General features: G+C 44.3%; 2 protein-coding genes across 8 annotated transcripts in view; one reads left to right on the top strand and one right to left on the bottom strand.

The window, feature by feature from the left end:
* The window catches only part of LOC137609814 (RNA binding protein fox-1 homolog 2-like), a 39,240-nt gene extending 30,616 nt beyond the window's left edge, over positions 1 to 8,624 (top strand). For 3 of the 7 annotated variants that reach the window (XM_068337123.1, XM_068337119.1, XM_068337124.1), the window contains 7 exons: positions 883 to 970; positions 1,550 to 1,606; positions 1,874 to 2,021; positions 3,029 to 3,071; positions 5,201 to 5,301; positions 6,336 to 6,411; positions 6,644 to 8,624. In XM_068337123.1, coding sequence (XP_068193224.1) covers positions 883 to 970; positions 1,550 to 1,606; positions 1,874 to 2,021; positions 3,029 to 3,071; positions 5,201 to 5,301; positions 6,336 to 6,411; positions 6,644 to 6,688 — 558 coding nt within the window. In that variant the 3' untranslated portion in view covers positions 6,689 to 8,624. Of the gene's footprint in view, positions 1 to 882; positions 971 to 1,549; positions 1,607 to 1,873; positions 2,022 to 3,028; positions 3,072 to 3,546; positions 3,590 to 5,200; positions 5,302 to 6,335; positions 6,412 to 6,643 lie in introns of all 7 variants that reach the window. The other 4 variants (XM_068337125.1, XM_068337120.1, XM_068337122.1 and 1 more) reach the window with 4 other exon arrangements.
* Positions 8,625 to 10,215: 1,591 nt separating this feature from the next.
* Positions 10,216 to 15,799, bottom strand: LOC137609816 (retinoic acid-induced protein 3). The gene is made up of 4 exons (XM_068337126.1): positions 15,503 to 15,799; positions 13,589 to 14,794; positions 12,905 to 12,960; positions 10,216 to 12,775 (listed from the first exon to the last, which is right to left on the bottom strand). The coding sequence occupies exons 2-4, from the start codon at positions 14,712 to 14,714 to the stop codon at positions 12,686 to 12,688; spliced, it is 1,272 nt and encodes a 423-aa protein (XP_068193227.1). The 5' UTR covers positions 14,715 to 14,794; positions 15,503 to 15,799; the 3' UTR covers positions 10,216 to 12,685.
* Positions 15,800 to 16,516: the final 717 nt, after the last annotated feature.

The following is a 16,516-nucleotide window of genomic DNA, read 5'->3' as shown; positions in this document are numbered from 1 at the left end:
AGCAACACTTAAGTCAGTGAGGGTCATTACAGAGAGCCTCAATCTCCTTCTCTTAAAACCCTTCAAAGGAAGACGAAGAGAGATGAAGGGAGCCGAGTGTCAGCCTTTGAAGCTCCGACAGGAGATTATCAACCATCTTGGATCAAAAGCATAAGCCTCACTAAAATGTCAGCCCGGCATGTTTCGAACATACCCACACACACACACACACACACACACACACACACACATACACATGCGCTAAAAAAAGTCCTATCACCTGCGCATGCCAAAAAAAGTGCAGCTCAGTCTCTTTTGTACCCCCCCACCCCCATATGCAGTGGCTTCAGCAATATAACCAATAGCAGCCCTCAAGGCTCCACACAATGAATCACCAAACCTCCACAGGACAACTTGCCTTAATTGCATGATGACTAATAAGTTTACCCAGCAGCCCTCAGCCTCCTTTCACACACAGACACACACGCCAACATAAAGGCGATTCCACACTGCTAACAACATCAAATTCTACATTTTAGTTGATTTATGTGCCATCGTCAGAAATAGAAGTCCAGGTAAAGCCACGATCATATTCTGACGAGCATCATTGTAACATCCCATAGCTAAAGCTGTCACGTGTGCATGTTCACCATAACAACACGCTTATGTAACAAACTAATTACGGAGCCGAAATAGTGACGCTCACTTTTAATAACCCAGTGGCGCTAAACGAACACAGATAATGACACCCCGTAGATGCATTAAGATGAGCAAACTGGAGGCAGTCGTAGAGAACACAACACAAGCAGGCAGCACAACAGCCCTCAATGAGTGTAGAGCTTTAGTTTCAGTGTGTTCAGGTGTGTTGCCTGCGTCTTTGACCGTCTGCTCCCTCGACCCCAGGTGAATAACGCCACCGCCAGGGTGATGACTAACAAGAAAATTGTCAGCCCCTACCCGAACGGAGAGGCTCTCAGCACGCTGCCCTATGGTAACGACCGCAGCCACACACACACCAACATGAACCTGACTAACAGCCAGACACACACTGTAGGTACAGAGAGACAGACAGGTATGTAGACAGAGACAGGCAACGAGAGGAAACACAACCAGCTTTCCTTCCCTGCAGAAGAAGTTATGTAAGGCGATCATCAAAACAACTCCATCCAGTCTATTTTGTCTCACAGCCGTGGTGATAAACATCATAAAACACCGCTTAACAACTAGAACAGCAGCATTCAGTTCCATAAAAATGAATCATGAACACGAATCAAGTGATTCTCCTTTCTATTCATAATATTGACTTCTGTTGCTCTGTCACAGTTTATGCTAGTAATGACGATAAAATAAATTTACAAAGTGCTATAAACACAGAATGGGGCTAAATAAACAACAATAAAATAAATAATAAAAAGATCAGAGAAGGTTTGGGTTGGAGAATCAAGAAAAAGCATTTTCACACTGGAGATTTAAAAAAGTCTCTCACTGACCGTGATGTGGTCGTATTGTATGTAAAGAGTGTCATAGACGTACAGGAAGTTCATGGTTTCCTCTCCTGTGTGACTACCAGCAGGGTGGAAGTTGAGTCCTATGGTGGGGGCCGTGTACGGACCGGAGATCTACGCAGGTAAATCCACTGTGCCTCTTTCTGACAGATGTCTCCACAGCCTGCTTTAAATTTTAGTCACATTCCGATCTGTAATTTATATTAATGTACTGCTTGCCTAGCATTTCTCCTCGCTGACACTTTTATTAATATCCAGCCCCCACAGCTATAATTGGATTATTCCCCTTCTCTCCTTGTTTCTTTTCTCTTCAACTCTCATTTGTATCTTCCCTCCCTAAATTCCCTGCCGTTGCTGTCTTTCTCTCTTTAACCCTGCTCTTCCTCCAGTCCCAGGGTTTCCCTACCCGACTGCAGCAGCGGCAGCAGCCACTACCGCAGCGGCGTTTCGCGGCGCCCACCTCAGGGGCCGGGGCCGGCCTGTCTACAGCGCAGTGAGGGCGGCCGTGCCTCAGCCCGCCATCCCGGCGTACCCTGGGTGAGGAAACCCGACCGCTGATCAAATGGGGCTGTTTCAAATCATCTGTATTCGCACCGTATCAAGTACAACATCCAGATCAGTCGTTTTCTTCAGCGCCTCGTAAATCCGTAGAGGAACACCTCATGAATAGCATTTTCCAAATCATTCCAAACTCTATTTGACCACGTCTGTGTTTAACACAGCTGTGCTCACACTCTGCTGGCACATTGTCAGTCGATTCACAAGCTATTCAGCAGGGTATGACGCAGTGATGGCATTGCACCATGGAAGTTTCATTTGAATGAACACACACACACACATTCAGGCACCATTCAGAAGCAGTTCCCCTGCATACAGATTTACTGTGATGTGTTTTTCGAGCCCCTCAGTATGTGTTCTGTGCATGCACCGGTAGTTGCTGTGCTATGATGATTGGCTAATGGGGTTGTGACTGCTATGATATCGAGGTCAGAGCAGAATCGATTGGTTGCAGCCCTGCGGCTGCTTTTACCGCGTTAACGCTCAAACAAAGCTAAAGCGAAACCGGAATGAGGGCTGCAGGAAATTCCCTCTCCATATGTGCTCCACTGAAGAAAAAAAAAAAGCTCCAGTTCTCCTAAAGTCGTCCATTCAAAGTAACTTTTACTGACTTGCTTTTCGTGTCACTGGGGGAACACTAGCAGTTCTCGGTGTTACTTCAGTTCAGTTAACTTTATCGATACGCCCCAGAAGTCCAGTGTTTTTATGTTTTTGGTTTCAGTGTGGAGCTAAAATGGAAGTTGTATTTCCTCTGCATGCTGCATGGGTGTGAAATAACTCTCTCTCTCTCTCTCTCTCTCTCTCTCTCTCTCTCTCTCTCTCTCTCTCTCTCTCTCTCTGTCTCTCTCTCTCTCTTGTGTTCTGCTGTGACATGACGTTTGTCCACTCTGGTTTTGGGACTGTGCACCAATCTGTTCGCAACCCCTCGCCACCCTCCCCCCCATCCGTACCCCCACCCCACCCCTCCGTGCTTCTTCTTCTCTCAGTGTGGTGTATCAAGATGGGTTTTACGGAGCTGCAGACTTGTATGTAAGTAAACTCACCTCCCACCCGACACACCTCCTCTGTCCCTCCCTTCACGGCTTTCTCCTGCTCCTTTTTTTTTTTCCTCTGGGGTGATTCTGCATGTTGCGTCCAGTCATGCGCTGCACAGAGCTGCCTGCATAAAGGTGAATGAGCGCACAGTAAAGAACTGAGTAGACACACAACACACTGCCTGTAACAAACCAACACTCGGCCCGTCATGAGACGAGCAGGGATCTTTTTCTTTTTTTTTCTAGTTCAATAAACACAGATTGGGACAGAAATGGTTGCATTGATTTAAACATTGAGCGGGGAGCTGCTAGATCTTAGTGACACCACTATAAAGGCTGCTCTGTGGGTGGATGCGGTAGCCGTACGTCAGCGTACAAGTGTGTCTACATACAAACAGGAGTGTGTGTGTGTGTGTGTGTGTGTGTGTGTGTATCCAGGTTGACAACGGTTGTTTCTGTTCTCTCTATAGACTAGTGTTTCAGGACTCAGTCCTTAGTCCCAGATTGCCTCAGGTAGGGTCAACTCAACACCAAACCCACAGTGTGAATTGTTTTACTTACTGCCTCCTCTGATCTTATGAATCATCTTCTGATCTGATCTGGAACATGTTTTCTTTTAGTTGTTTCCAAAAAATATATAAAATCACCACTGCTTTAAATTTATTTTTTTCTACTAACACACTGAAATGTGCACTTTTTTAATCGGAGGGGTGGGGAAGCTTTGTTTGTTTACTAAACTACTAAATTGTACACAGTGAAACACGTCTTCCTACCAGTTTGTTCAAAAGAGCATCCGGTCTCTTTTGTCTGCTCGGCTAGTTCCAGAGGAAAAAAATTGGTGTTTTGTTCTCATTTTTAGGATGTAAATCATTAAAAAAATAATAAAAATTGGACATTATTAATTGACATTTTCAAATTGGATGCAGATGTAACCGTTGTAACCGTTTAGCATCAGGGGGTTCGTCAGTCTGAGTCATGAGATACTCCTTCAGGTTGAAGCAGAGAACCTGGTCTCTTCCAGAATTAACAACCCCCCTCCCCCCTTTCCTGGGTTGATTATTGAAGCATGTGCTGATTGGCTGCTGCATGCAGATATACTATATTACTGCTCCCTCCTCGCCACTCACCCAGAAGGCCTTGCTCACCACCACCCCCTTTGTGACTCGGGGAGTATCTGCTCTGCATTTGCTGTGCTCCGTTCTGATCAGGTCCAAACTCAGTGGTGTTGTGTTGATAATTCGGGTCGTGCATGCAGTCAGAGTCGGAAGAGATGTTCGTCAGTCAGGATAGGCTTGCGTGGGTGTGTTTGTGTGTGCCTTTTTTTTTCCCTCTTCCCTCCCATCGTCTTCTCTTTTGCTCTCCTCCTCCTGAATCCATGTGGATGAAAAGAAATAAAAAAGAATAACAAATGCACTTTTTTTGTCATCAATAAATGTCCACTAGACTTTCTGACTGGTGTAACTTTGGTGTCTTCAAGCTGTAGGCGTTCTCTCCTCACATCATTCATCACATCTCTGTCCTGATGAGACGCTGAGGTTTCTTTACGGCCTCCACTGTGTGAACATTTTGTCTTCCGCTGTTTTTACTTCCCCCTTCTCCCATAGTGGTTATAATACAATCTAACTCAACCTCGACAGACCAATTTCCTCTCTCTGTCTCAACGATAAAGCACTCTTGTCTTGCATCCGACACCACACCCCAACTCTTTTCCCCATACAGAAATGCAATATACTGGCGCAGTATTTCACTTTTAAATGTGCAAACATACTCATATATATGATAAACAGGTTTGGGTATACACCCTGGAGATGTGAGGAAATGTTATTTAAAATTTGTTTTCACTAACTGCAAAGGAAAAATAAATTTTTCTGAAGTTAATATATAATTAAATCCTGTATTTTCTAATTTTACCTTTGAGTGTCGGGCACTGCACAAATACACGGTCAGCGTAGGATCATATTTGCAGCAACTACAACATATACTTTGCAGTGGAGTCATAAATATTAAGTATGTTTTGGAATGAAATGTCAGTATATTCCATCTCTGTTCACACACCACTGCCCTGGTGTCCTGGGGGGCATGTGGCTCACTACTTTTATTGTGTGTGTGTGTGTGCGTCTCTAGGGAGGATATCCGGCTGCTGCTGCCGCCGCCGCCGCCTATCGCTACGCCCAGCCGGCTGCCGTAACCGGAGCAACCGCCGCAGCTGCCGCGTACAGTGACAGGTGAAGCCGACGCACACGTTAGCAAACACGCGTCCGCATATGGAAGAAATGTTGAGGTACAGACAGTAAGGACCCCAGCGCCTCAAGTCAATCTCAGTGTAGAGACAAGGCAGCTGGACCCCCAGCAGGAATACATGTAAGAGTATTGATGCTCTATCATACAGATAAAGCTAGTGGATAAGACAGTTGTGAAGGCCAGTTTGTCTGCAACCATGAACATCTAATGCTGTACGGGTGAAGGGAAAATCAGAGGATTTTTGTATGTTTAATAGGTGGAATACATGAAAACAACACAAGTCTAGTAATGAATTTATAACAACCTTTAATCAGACTTCTGCACCAGTTGTGTGTAAGAAAGCTCAAAACAAGCAAGTTAATTCAATCTAATCATGGCAACGTTTGAAAGCTCACTTGGCAGTGATGGATTAAATATAAAAACAACAGCTGAGTGAACACGAGTTCATGTAGGGTCAAAAAAAGATCTGTGTGTGTTTAAATTGGAGCCTTTCTTACGGTAGCAAACATTTCATGTTAATGAAGGTTCGTTTGTAGCAGCCGAAGTATGGCGCTACCATAGCAACAAAGTTAGCTCCAACTGAATTTAGCCCTCATGAGTGATAAAGTTCTGTGTGGAGCGGTTGGGTTGGTGTTTGTGTAATTACTCTCCCTTCCAGAAGGGGGAGACAAAAGTAACGCACTTCACGTACAAAGGAGTTGTTTTTTTCAATGTTTACTTTGCTGTTGTTATTTGCTGTTTTTGCAAATAACAATCACACATTACAATTACTATCTGGTAAGGGGTGTGGAAAGAAAAGTGTGTTTCACAAATTTATCTGCTTGTACATACAGTACAGTTTGTGTATCAAGCCTTACATTTATGATGACTGTTTTCCCTTTCTCGTGAAATACTACTTCCTGTTTCTTGGTGTTGTTATTCCCGACCGCTGACAGTAATCAGAAACTCCACAGGATGTCTTTAATGAGTTTGTCCTTTCCTTTTAATCACTTCTTGTTTGTTGTGTTTGTGTTTGTAGTTACGGCCGGGTGTACACTACAGATCCCTATCACGCTTTAGCTCCAGCTGCTGCTGCTTATGGAGTCGGAGCAATGGTGAGAAAAGTGACGAGGCTCGACACAATATGCATCAGTTCCGTTTTTAGTCGATGTTTGTTTTTAAACTGTGGACCGTCTCAGCAGGATCTCACACTGAATCTCTTCTAGACTGAGTAATTGCACGTTCTGGATGAGTGTATCCAGAGTAAAGCTGCAGACTGGATGAGCTCATATGAATGCTGATTATTTTTCCACTCAGTAATTGTGTCGTCTCTTCTGTGTCTTTCAGGCCAGTCTATACCGGGCAGGATACAGTAGGTTTGCTCCGTACTAAAACCACAAATCTCACCCAAGGAATTTCTCATCGCTCCAAAACTCTTTTTCAAGTTCTTTGTTTGGCAGCCGCTCCCCTCCATTTTTCTGCAGATGGACTCATCTGTTTTTATTTTATTGTGGGGTTTTTTGTTGTTGTTGTTTTTTTTTTGTGGTGAGACGGTTCATTACGCCACATCATCTACTCAAACTATTTCTATACTCTTTTGTCTGTCGCCGACTTGGAAACAATGACGAAACTGCCTCGTATGTGTGTGTGCGTGTGTGTGTGTGTCCCTCTCCTCACGTTAAAAGGCTGGAGCGTGTTACTTTGAACTACGGGGGTTAGGGAGGGGCACGTTTGAGGATGGTTTTTTGGAAATACTACAGGATGTGGAAGGAGAGAGCCTGCTGATCCTGCACACTAAAAATCTGTCCTTCATATATCCACTGCCCAATCAGACCCACACACACACGTACGTTCAACACCAAGTACACACTTTCCTCTACATTTTCCTTTAGTGTTGTCCTACACAGATCGATGCCACAGCACAGCATCGCTAGGAAAAAAGAACTTCTGTTTTTAAACACTACACAGCAGCAGAGTTGGCGCTTCATTTTATCTTCATGGTATAACAATGGAAACAAACCAGACTCTGACCGCTTTATTCTTATTTTGTAAAGCTGGAACTGGGGAGCATCTTACTGAAGGAGACCACTGTGGACCTTGTAACAACTCTAAAACATAGCATGGGAGAAAAAAAAAACTTTTTGTCATTTTCTAACATTTTACAACTTCCCTCAAAATGTAAAATCAAAAATAAGGTTTGAAAAAAAAAAGTAGAAAAAACAAGTGACTTTTTCTGCATTATCTCAGAATTTCCTGTCTTTGGTTTTGCTGCCATTCTTTAGAAGCTTCATAGACGTGTCTTTACATGTATGTGGACGTGTTAACGCTGTCATTATTTTCAGCAGCAGAACCAGTCGCTTTCCGGTCTGCACAAACTCCATTTATTACCTTAACTACAACACTAAGCTATGAACTGACCCCCTACTTATGTCCATTACACAAGTCGGCATGCCCCTCTCAAGGCTCGCCCTCGGTCTGCTCATAGCTCTTCTTCCATAAAAAGACTTGCTTCATTTTTATTACCATCTCAAAAAACCCGTCAGACATTCCAGCTGTAGCAGCGATGCAGTGAAGCAGCGGATCAGGTGGACAAAGGACCCAAACTACACTTAGCAAAAAGCAGACTTGAATCGGGAACACCCACGTGGGAAACTAATCATCTGCCACACAGCCAGATGGGAATCTCTCTATGCCAGTTGAGATATAAATGCCTGCAGGCTTCAGGCAGGGTCATTGTGAGCTCTGTGCGTGGAGACGGTGTCTGATCTCAGAACAGTAGAGCCCCACAGAACGGATCAGAATAAACCACAGTGGAACTAAGATGGCAGTCACATAATGGAGTCTTGAAATAATAAGAATCTTCTATTTATACTCCTTGTCTTTAATGTACAGGACACAACACTCGCTGTCTGTAGGCGTCCGTTTGTCATTTTAAACTCTCCCTCGTGCTCTCTGGGACATTTCAGTGCAAATATTTTGAAGTTCTTTTTTACCAGTTTTATAAAACAACTGGTTGCCAATCTTGTGTCTGTACTGTGTGTATCACATTTCCATATACTTTCTATGTTATTACTGCTATTTGCATTTTTGGTTCCAAAGATTTCCTGAAGAAAGCACATTTTTTGGTCTGGATGTATTTCTTATTTTTGTGATTATTGCTTTTGCCTTTTTATTTTTATTTTATCCGATGGATTCAAGCTGTATTTTTCAGCACAGTATTTGTACAGCACCCTGGGAAATATCATCAAAGCTGCATCTAAGGAAAGATGGCAAAACACGCTTCTTTACAGGTTGCATCAAAAAAAAAAAAAAAAAAAAGGAAAAACAATCCTGTTCAATTAAATTCAGTCCACTAATTTATTTCCTTTTTGTAAGTCATCACAAACTCGCTGTAGATGCTGAGGTGTTCGCTGCAGACAAGGGAAATCAGAGCAGGTGGGATCATAAGGGATATGCAGAAATACAGAACGGATCATTTGAATTACTTTTTGGCGGTAGAGCTAAATTACGGTAACAGGAGGAAAATGTCCACACAATGTCGATAGGACCCCACGGCCCAGTGGTGGCCAACCTTTTGGAACAATGAAACAATGTGTGTGTGGTTAGTCAGGGGAAATTATGGCGGTGATGGTGAAGGTGAAAGCTGAGCCATTAATCACTAACAGACAGGATAACAACGTCCCCTGCTGTCTTTTTATAACACTTTTTTTGCAGGGGGGGTACAATGCGCTCAGGAGCAGAGCGAGGAGGTGTAACCTTGTATTGTATGATTGTGAAAAACGTGTGCAGTAGGTCCGATGAGTATTTTTGACGCACATTACCTCTTTTTTTTTTGTGTCCTATTATTCCTCACAAGTATTATCACACGTGTTGCTATGCATGCTCTTGTGCGAGAGGAAGGGTGTCAGTTTTCATTTGTGCATGAACTCAAATCATAGTGCTGTTCGGAGGAAGAGGAGAGGAGGATGTGGTGTTTATATGGCTGGAGGAGGAGGAGATGACCCGGATGTTATGTGATGCAAGGTGACAGGAGTGCTGGGGAGTCAGTGGAGGTAGAGAGAGAGTGGGTGAGGAGGGGAGAGGCGAGTGGCCCAGAGCCACTGTAGCAGATTCAGTTCCGCCTGTATAAACTGGGTTATGGCTGTTCCGTGCCGCTGTGGTTGCCGTGGTAATCACCAGTCATAAGAGATGTGTAAAGTTTAATTTGATATTTCTGGACCCCCCATGGTTTGCTTTTATAATGAAAATAAAACAACAACAAAAATGATTCTGACATCGGCCCACCCGGCAGTAAAACAGCTTTAAAGTTCAGTTCCATGCAGAGCTCAGGCTGCTGATGCGTCAGCGTGCCCCCACCCCCCCCCCCCCTCCACACGAGATGCTCATCTAGCAAACGCTTTCACGTCAGCCATCCTGTCCGGCACTGCCGTGGCGACTCTGGCGGGGGGTCCTCGTGCTCCTTTCTGTCCCCTTCTGATGAAAGTTGTTTAAGAGGCTGCAGAATGAACGCAAACGCTATGGAACGACTCGAAAAGTTACCCTCCGCCGCTGATTCCAACTGCCTGCGCTGTGCTCAAGTCGACCCAGTGGGAGGTTTTTGTACAGGGATTCAACGAATGGGTTTGAATTGCATGTGGATTTTTTGATTTTGTTTTTTTTGTATGTCACATGCTCTTATAAGCTCATTTATCCAAGTGGTTTTTATTTCGATAAGTGACATGTATTTTCTCACAATGTTTTACTTTGTCATTCTTGTGTCTACCTTCTGTTTATTATCATCATTATTCTTGAATGTATATAATAATACATAAACTGTTTGGTTTTTAAGCTGGTCTGTGCTTCTTTCCTGCGCCTTGGCTTCTTTTGTGAAAAGCATTCATTCGGGTGACAGAACACACTTCCAGATAGGCTTCTGGACTGTGGAGCTGCCAAACAGAACGCTTTTTCATTCCTCTCATTGTGTAGAGCTTATCATTTTCTTTTCAGTCTTTGACTGAAATGAGGTCATCCAAGTAGGAGAGAGACAACATTATTCAACCTCCATTCAATATTTGCTTCACAGGCCAAACACACACATCAGCTCTTTTCAGAAAACTTGATTGCACAGGAATATTTTAAATAGCTCAAAACAACAAATGAAAGGAGTTATTTTCCCCAAATATGTCATAAAAGTTTACTCTGGTTGACTATTGCAGTCATAAATGATTCAACCTCTTCATAAGAAGTGTCACTAGTTCTTTATGAACACCCTTGAGATGCTATGATGTGCTGCTAACTGCTTAAAATCGAGCGTTGATCTGTTTAAATTGCCCTTGTGTGACGTCTTTATTGCAAACAGCTGATGAACTGCATTTTCTTAGTACACCAAAAACAAATGGGAGTTGAATACTTTTGTTTCAAACTGTTAACTTTTTCACTAAACCACAAAAGATTGCGATCTTTTTGATTACGAGCTAACCAAGAATCATTTCTCAGACTGTAGAAACTTCTCAATAAACCAGTGTGAGTCAGTGATTGGACCAGACATTGCAGGCTATTAATCCTGCTCTGCTGGGTGGCATTGACCATATCTGCTGCTCGATAAGCTCTTCCGCCACCTCCAACTTTCATTGCTGCCAAGGGGGAAGAATCTGGAACAATCTTTAATTGCGTGTGGAGTTAATGGCCTTAAATGGGCTGGATGTGGCGGGAAAGCTCATATCCCTGCTAATTGCTTTAATGCACAAGAGGACGATTGCCTATTTGATGGCATTCTCTCTGAGTAATTGAAGTTGGGCTAATTGGAAGAATAGATTAAAGGCCATCTGATAGAAGGAGTGTGTGAAGATGGCTTCCATTGAGGTGAAAAATTGACCTTTAAATGGTCGAGTCACTGCAGGCCATGACAAACTGCACCTAAATTAAGGTGTTGCTGTATTTAAATGTCATAAATTGCCCATATGTAAATTATAGTTTGACACTTTATAGAATACAGTTACATCACAGATATTATAATACACTGCTGCTAGAAGTACAGCGCTCGTTTCTGCCACAATCAAAGAAGCACCATGCGTCATAGGGGGCATTCATAGTGCATTATAACACTTTCTACTGGACTGCATCCACAGACAAAACAAATGACTGCTCATTCACACCTCAGTGGCAGGAAAGACTAAAAGTATGCCATTCCAGTCCACGCATGATTATAAATGAAAGATTTTGCAGGTTGACATAATGTGGAGAATTACAAGTCAAATAATCTGATTCCACATCCTTTATTACATCTGTGTGATACCTTTAGGAAAATAAAATAATTCAAACTGATGACATCTCTGGTTTTATGGCTCGATGTGATGCATCAGAAACCACTACGTCTATTATGAGTCTGGTCACGTGGCTTCATAAACGCCCCATGCATCACGCAGTGGATGATCTTCACAGACTGCTCAAACCGCCTCTGACGACCTTGCTGTGTCTAGACATTGCCCCCTGGAGGTTAAACCGTAAAACTGCACCTCCCCACCGCTCCTTGAGGCGTTGAGCCTCCTCTTTACAGCAGGTGCTGGATTCAGGGCTCTGAATCTGCTTGAGAATGTAATTGGGCTTTGGTGAGCCATCTGTGCAGACTGTGAGTGGGAGATGTGACAACTTAGCCTTGAGAATAAGATAAAAAGGCTTTATTGATAAATTTCATAAAAAATATGGCTTTAAAAATCATTACAATATACAATACTTTGCTAGAGCCCATCTTTTGTTTCTGGTGCAGCAGCATCAACAGAGCCCAGAAACCGTAATGTGTCTGATGATGAAGATGTTAATCAGTGATGGCATCAGTCTCCCGCTGTGCTGATGGGTCTCTTGTCCTGTTCTCCTCCTGTCTTTTCTCATCTAATCTCTTTTCCTCTCCTCTCCACTAGTTCCTTCTGTTCCTTCCATTCACAGATGCTTCTCCCCTGCTCAGCAGTTTGGCACCTCCAGAGTGACAGTTTCACACTTCTTCTATCACCTCAGGGCTATTATATACCATTTCAGAGTAACGCAAAGTGTCGATACACAAACACACACCGTGGGAGAAAGTTTCTTGTGATTTAGATTTCCTTTTGCAAGAAATCTTGACTAGCAGAACCGATCCAGGTGATGAAACTGGACGAGTTATACAGTAGAATCCTTTTTTTCTTTTTGTCTTACTCTGTCATCCTTTTGGAAAGGACCTTTTAGAATTCCCACCACAGATTTGAAATCACATTTCTTATAGCTCACACCAACTGAATTTTTTTTTTTTTTTTTACATTTACACAAGTGAATCAAACATGGAAAAACAAATTCATGGGCCGAGCACAGATCAGCACGGCTGGATTTTACCCTCTGATTTGTTTCGCTAAACATTTGCATGTTATGAAAATGAGTGTTTTAATCATTCCCATAATATTCATCATAGGGCTCCCTGTAGTTGGTGGCTTGAGGACGAGGGATGCTGAAATCTTTATCGGTATCGATTTCCTGTAACACAGCAGAAAGACAAAGGTGCACATCCATCATGTGGGTGTAATTAAAACCCATGCATTTGGACTTGGCTATAATGAAAGGATTGTATGGAGTCAATGTTGATCCTGACGGTTTATTACTCACTGCCATGTAGAATCCAGAGTCGTAGGGCGATCGCAGCGACGGCTCCGTCCTCCTTCCTGAGGGGAAACACGGGAAACTGTTGAATCATCATTGTTTCATCCATCCCAACAGAGAGCTGATTGATGGCAGAATTAATTTTCTCATGCTGGTCTCCAGCTCCGTATTCATTACGCTTGTTCGTAGCATAGAAAATGTCATTCTGTCAGTGTTGAATTGATGGGCAGATTAGACATGTTAGCCGTTAGCTTTGTGCAGGAGGTGTTTTTTAACTAGAGGTAACATGAAGCGTTGGGATGATGATGGAACACGCTGCAGGACTCGAGGAGGCCTGAGGGGGCAGAACACTAATATTTCACTCTATTCTGTGTAGAGGGAGTATAAATGAGCCTTTGCCTGTATTAACATTAGCACATCATCAGCATATTTTAAATTGCTGTCTGTCTCTATTGCTGCCATGCTTGTCTTTTATCATTTTTGTCATGAAGTTATTAATGCTGGCCTTAAACTGAAACTAATATGAAAGGTATTCTAAAAATTGCTGACATTGTTTTTAGAGCTCAAACAACGATATTGATCCTTTAAATAATTCATAGGCTCTGACTCCTCAAATGGAAACTTTTTTTGTTTTTTTTTTGCATTTTTTTTGTTGTTGTTTGTTTGTTTTTTTGGAGAACCTCTTCTCACCTCTTCTGTTCTCAGCTTCAGTCTCAAAGCTCCCGTTCTCTTTGCCTCCCTTTGGGCTGTTCAGTCCTGGGGCGTCAGCATCAGGGCTGGTCCAGCCTAAAAAGTTCAGAGGGTTGTCTTTTGACCTGGCCTCCCCCCTGCAGAGGAAGGCGACCTGGGACAAGCCATGTCCGATCAATAACACCCAACCATTTGCCACCAAGGCGATACTAAGCACCGGGTCGTCCCATTGCGGCCGGCGGTCGATCTCGGGGTTCCCCCAGGTGAGCATGGTGATCCACGCCACCCAGATGCAGGTGGAGAGCAGCAGCGTGAGGCAGAGCAGCGCGGCCTGGAGCTTCCCCATCTGGCGGGCGGCTCCTGTGCTGTAGCTGAATGTCAAGCAGGAGCGACAGGCGAAGTGGAGGGAGAGGATTAAACCGATCGCCAGGAGGCACAGCACATAGATCTGGAGCATGACAAACTCCTCCTGGCTGTACTCGCACGGCATCTTGTTCCGGACCACCACCAGGATCAACCACTGGGTAGAGATGATGACCTGCACGATGAAGAGGCCGAGGGCCACAGCGGGCTCCCCCCAACCCCGGGCGGCGGCGAATCCCAGCAGAGCGAGGCAGCGAGCCAGCAGGCAGGAGAAGGCCAGGGAGAAGAGCACTGCGAAGAGGAAGATCCGGATGGGGCAGATCTGAGAGGTGAGGCTGATGATGAAGGGGAAGGTGATGGCGAAGATCCCGGCGGTCGCCAACAAGAACAAGGACATGGAGGTCACTGTGCCTCCGATGTTGCTGCGATGTTGCCTGGATGAAATACAGATGCATAAAGACCAGAGCAGCAGGCCGAGGAGCAGACCCACGCTGAGGAGGAATCCTGCAGAGGCCAAGGTTTCCAGGACGATCCCCCATACTGCCCGGCGGTCACACAGGTACCTAAAGATGGGGTTCAGTCCTTTTTTGCAGCCTGGCACGCCTGTCCGAGACGTTTTGTTTGGAGGAGGAGACAAAGTGGCTGTTGTGTTATTCGTGCCATCGATCAAGCTGCTGTCGGTTGACGGACAGGTAAGAAAGATGTAGAGAAGGAGGAGGAGGGGGGGCAAAACAGGTTTGTGTCTTCTAGAGAAGCAGCCCATGTTGGTTTTAGCAATTCCAGGCAGGGATTCTATCCTTCCTTCTCCTTCTCAGAGTCCTTTGATGCGGAACGTCTTTACTCCTGAAACAAGAAGCTCATGTCAGCTGAAAATACTTCACGTTCGAATACGTTCAGCTCGCGTCTCGTCTGGCGGCGCAGAACGACAAGGAGAAGACAGAGGTCACAGCGTGGCGAAGGAAAAGGAAGGAGCGAGTGGTTTGACAGCGGGGAATGAAGAAAGCAAGAGGAGGGAGTGTATAAACATGCCAGAACAAGGCAGAGCGGCGTGTTAGACAGGCCTGAGAGGGAGGAAAAAACAACCTCGACATGGAGGTGAGGTTGGGACAGAATAGCAAGTAGCGACTATTCTGCTGCATCAGCTCATAAAACTGCAGTAAACAGACATCAGTGCACACACGGGGTTTGAGGTTTATGTGCAGCACAGCCCGAAGGTAAGGGAGAGATAGTTACGACTGATAGCTGAGCGCTGCTTCCTCCAGGCCATAACCGAGCCTTTGTTTGAGCATCACAGATTTAAATATGACCACATGTCGGATTATGTCGCATTAGATACGACCGAAGACCCCAACCTTCATTTATTTGAAGGAGAATGTTTATTCTCTCCCGAGTTTGGAAGATAAAGCTGTGCACATAAACTCCAGGAATTTTTAGGAATATTATTAAAGTAAGACATGTTTGATGAACAAGATTTGAAGGCTAAAGCTTTACCCAAAATCAGAGGCCAAGTCTAAAGCTGAGTGAGCCCCGAGGAAAAACAGCAGAACTCACCTTAAATCCTGCGGAATGTGGATTTATCAAACTTGAAGTTTGGGTTGAAGAGTTCACAGAAACAATCCGGATGGGTATTTGGTGTTCTTCAGTGTGCAGCCATTCACCTCCTGACCTGAAGATATGATCATAGCTCCACCACAGGGTAACAGGAACGGCAGGAGACGGAGGAGGGTGGGGGTCGATGGAGGTCGGATGCCATTGGAAGAGAGGATCGTCTTCATCTCACAACAACAGTTTGGACAAAAGCAGAGAAGCCTGTACCCCCACTCAGACCCTCCCTTCAGACCCCACCTATCCTCCTTTCTCTGCCCCCCCCCCCTCCCCACCCCTGAAATGATGGGGTGGAGCTCACACCTGGAGGTGACGTTGCATGCAGGGGAAAGGAGAGTGGACTCCGCCCTGTGGATGAAGCCGTTTCCCACCAGATTTGCATCCAGTTTTCATGTCTGTAAAGTTGAATATGAGACATTCTCTGTTGTGGAAGACTCAGAATGGGTGAGAGGCACTTTTTTTTTTAAAATAAGAGAATCCAATGACGTTAACAGAAACAGTCGTAACCTTGGTTACCAGCAAATCACAGCAGCAACATATGAAATCAGTGCAGGGAGGAGATAGATTTAATCTATTGTCTTTCTCATGTAACACTTGAGCTCATGTCTGAACAGGTCCAGAGTTATTAGGGTGTGTTCAGTTAAAACTGACTCTCACACACACACACACACACACACACACGGATGGACAGAGATTTAGCCTTTTACGCAATGAGCTTGCTGGTTGCAGGAGTAGAACTTGTGCACATGTAACGTACATGCATGTCGGCCCGTATGGAATGCCCAGAAGTCATAGGGATTATCTGCATTCCAATAGAGTTACAGAAACATTTTAGCATTCCTTTGAAAAGTATTAATCAGGAAAAATAAGATATGCATAAAGAAAATAGTTTTTCCTTGTCTGTATCGCAAAAGTACACAACAATAAGTTGTGAGCTCAGGTTTGATCTTGTGGATCTGA

This window comes from Antennarius striatus, chromosome 16, assembly GCF_040054535.1.
Source record: "Antennarius striatus isolate MH-2024 chromosome 16, ASM4005453v1, whole genome shotgun sequence".
Taxonomy (NCBI): Eukaryota; Metazoa; Chordata; class Actinopteri; order Lophiiformes; family Antennariidae; genus Antennarius; species Antennarius striatus.
This window is presented reverse-complemented; position numbering and strand designations above follow the sequence as displayed.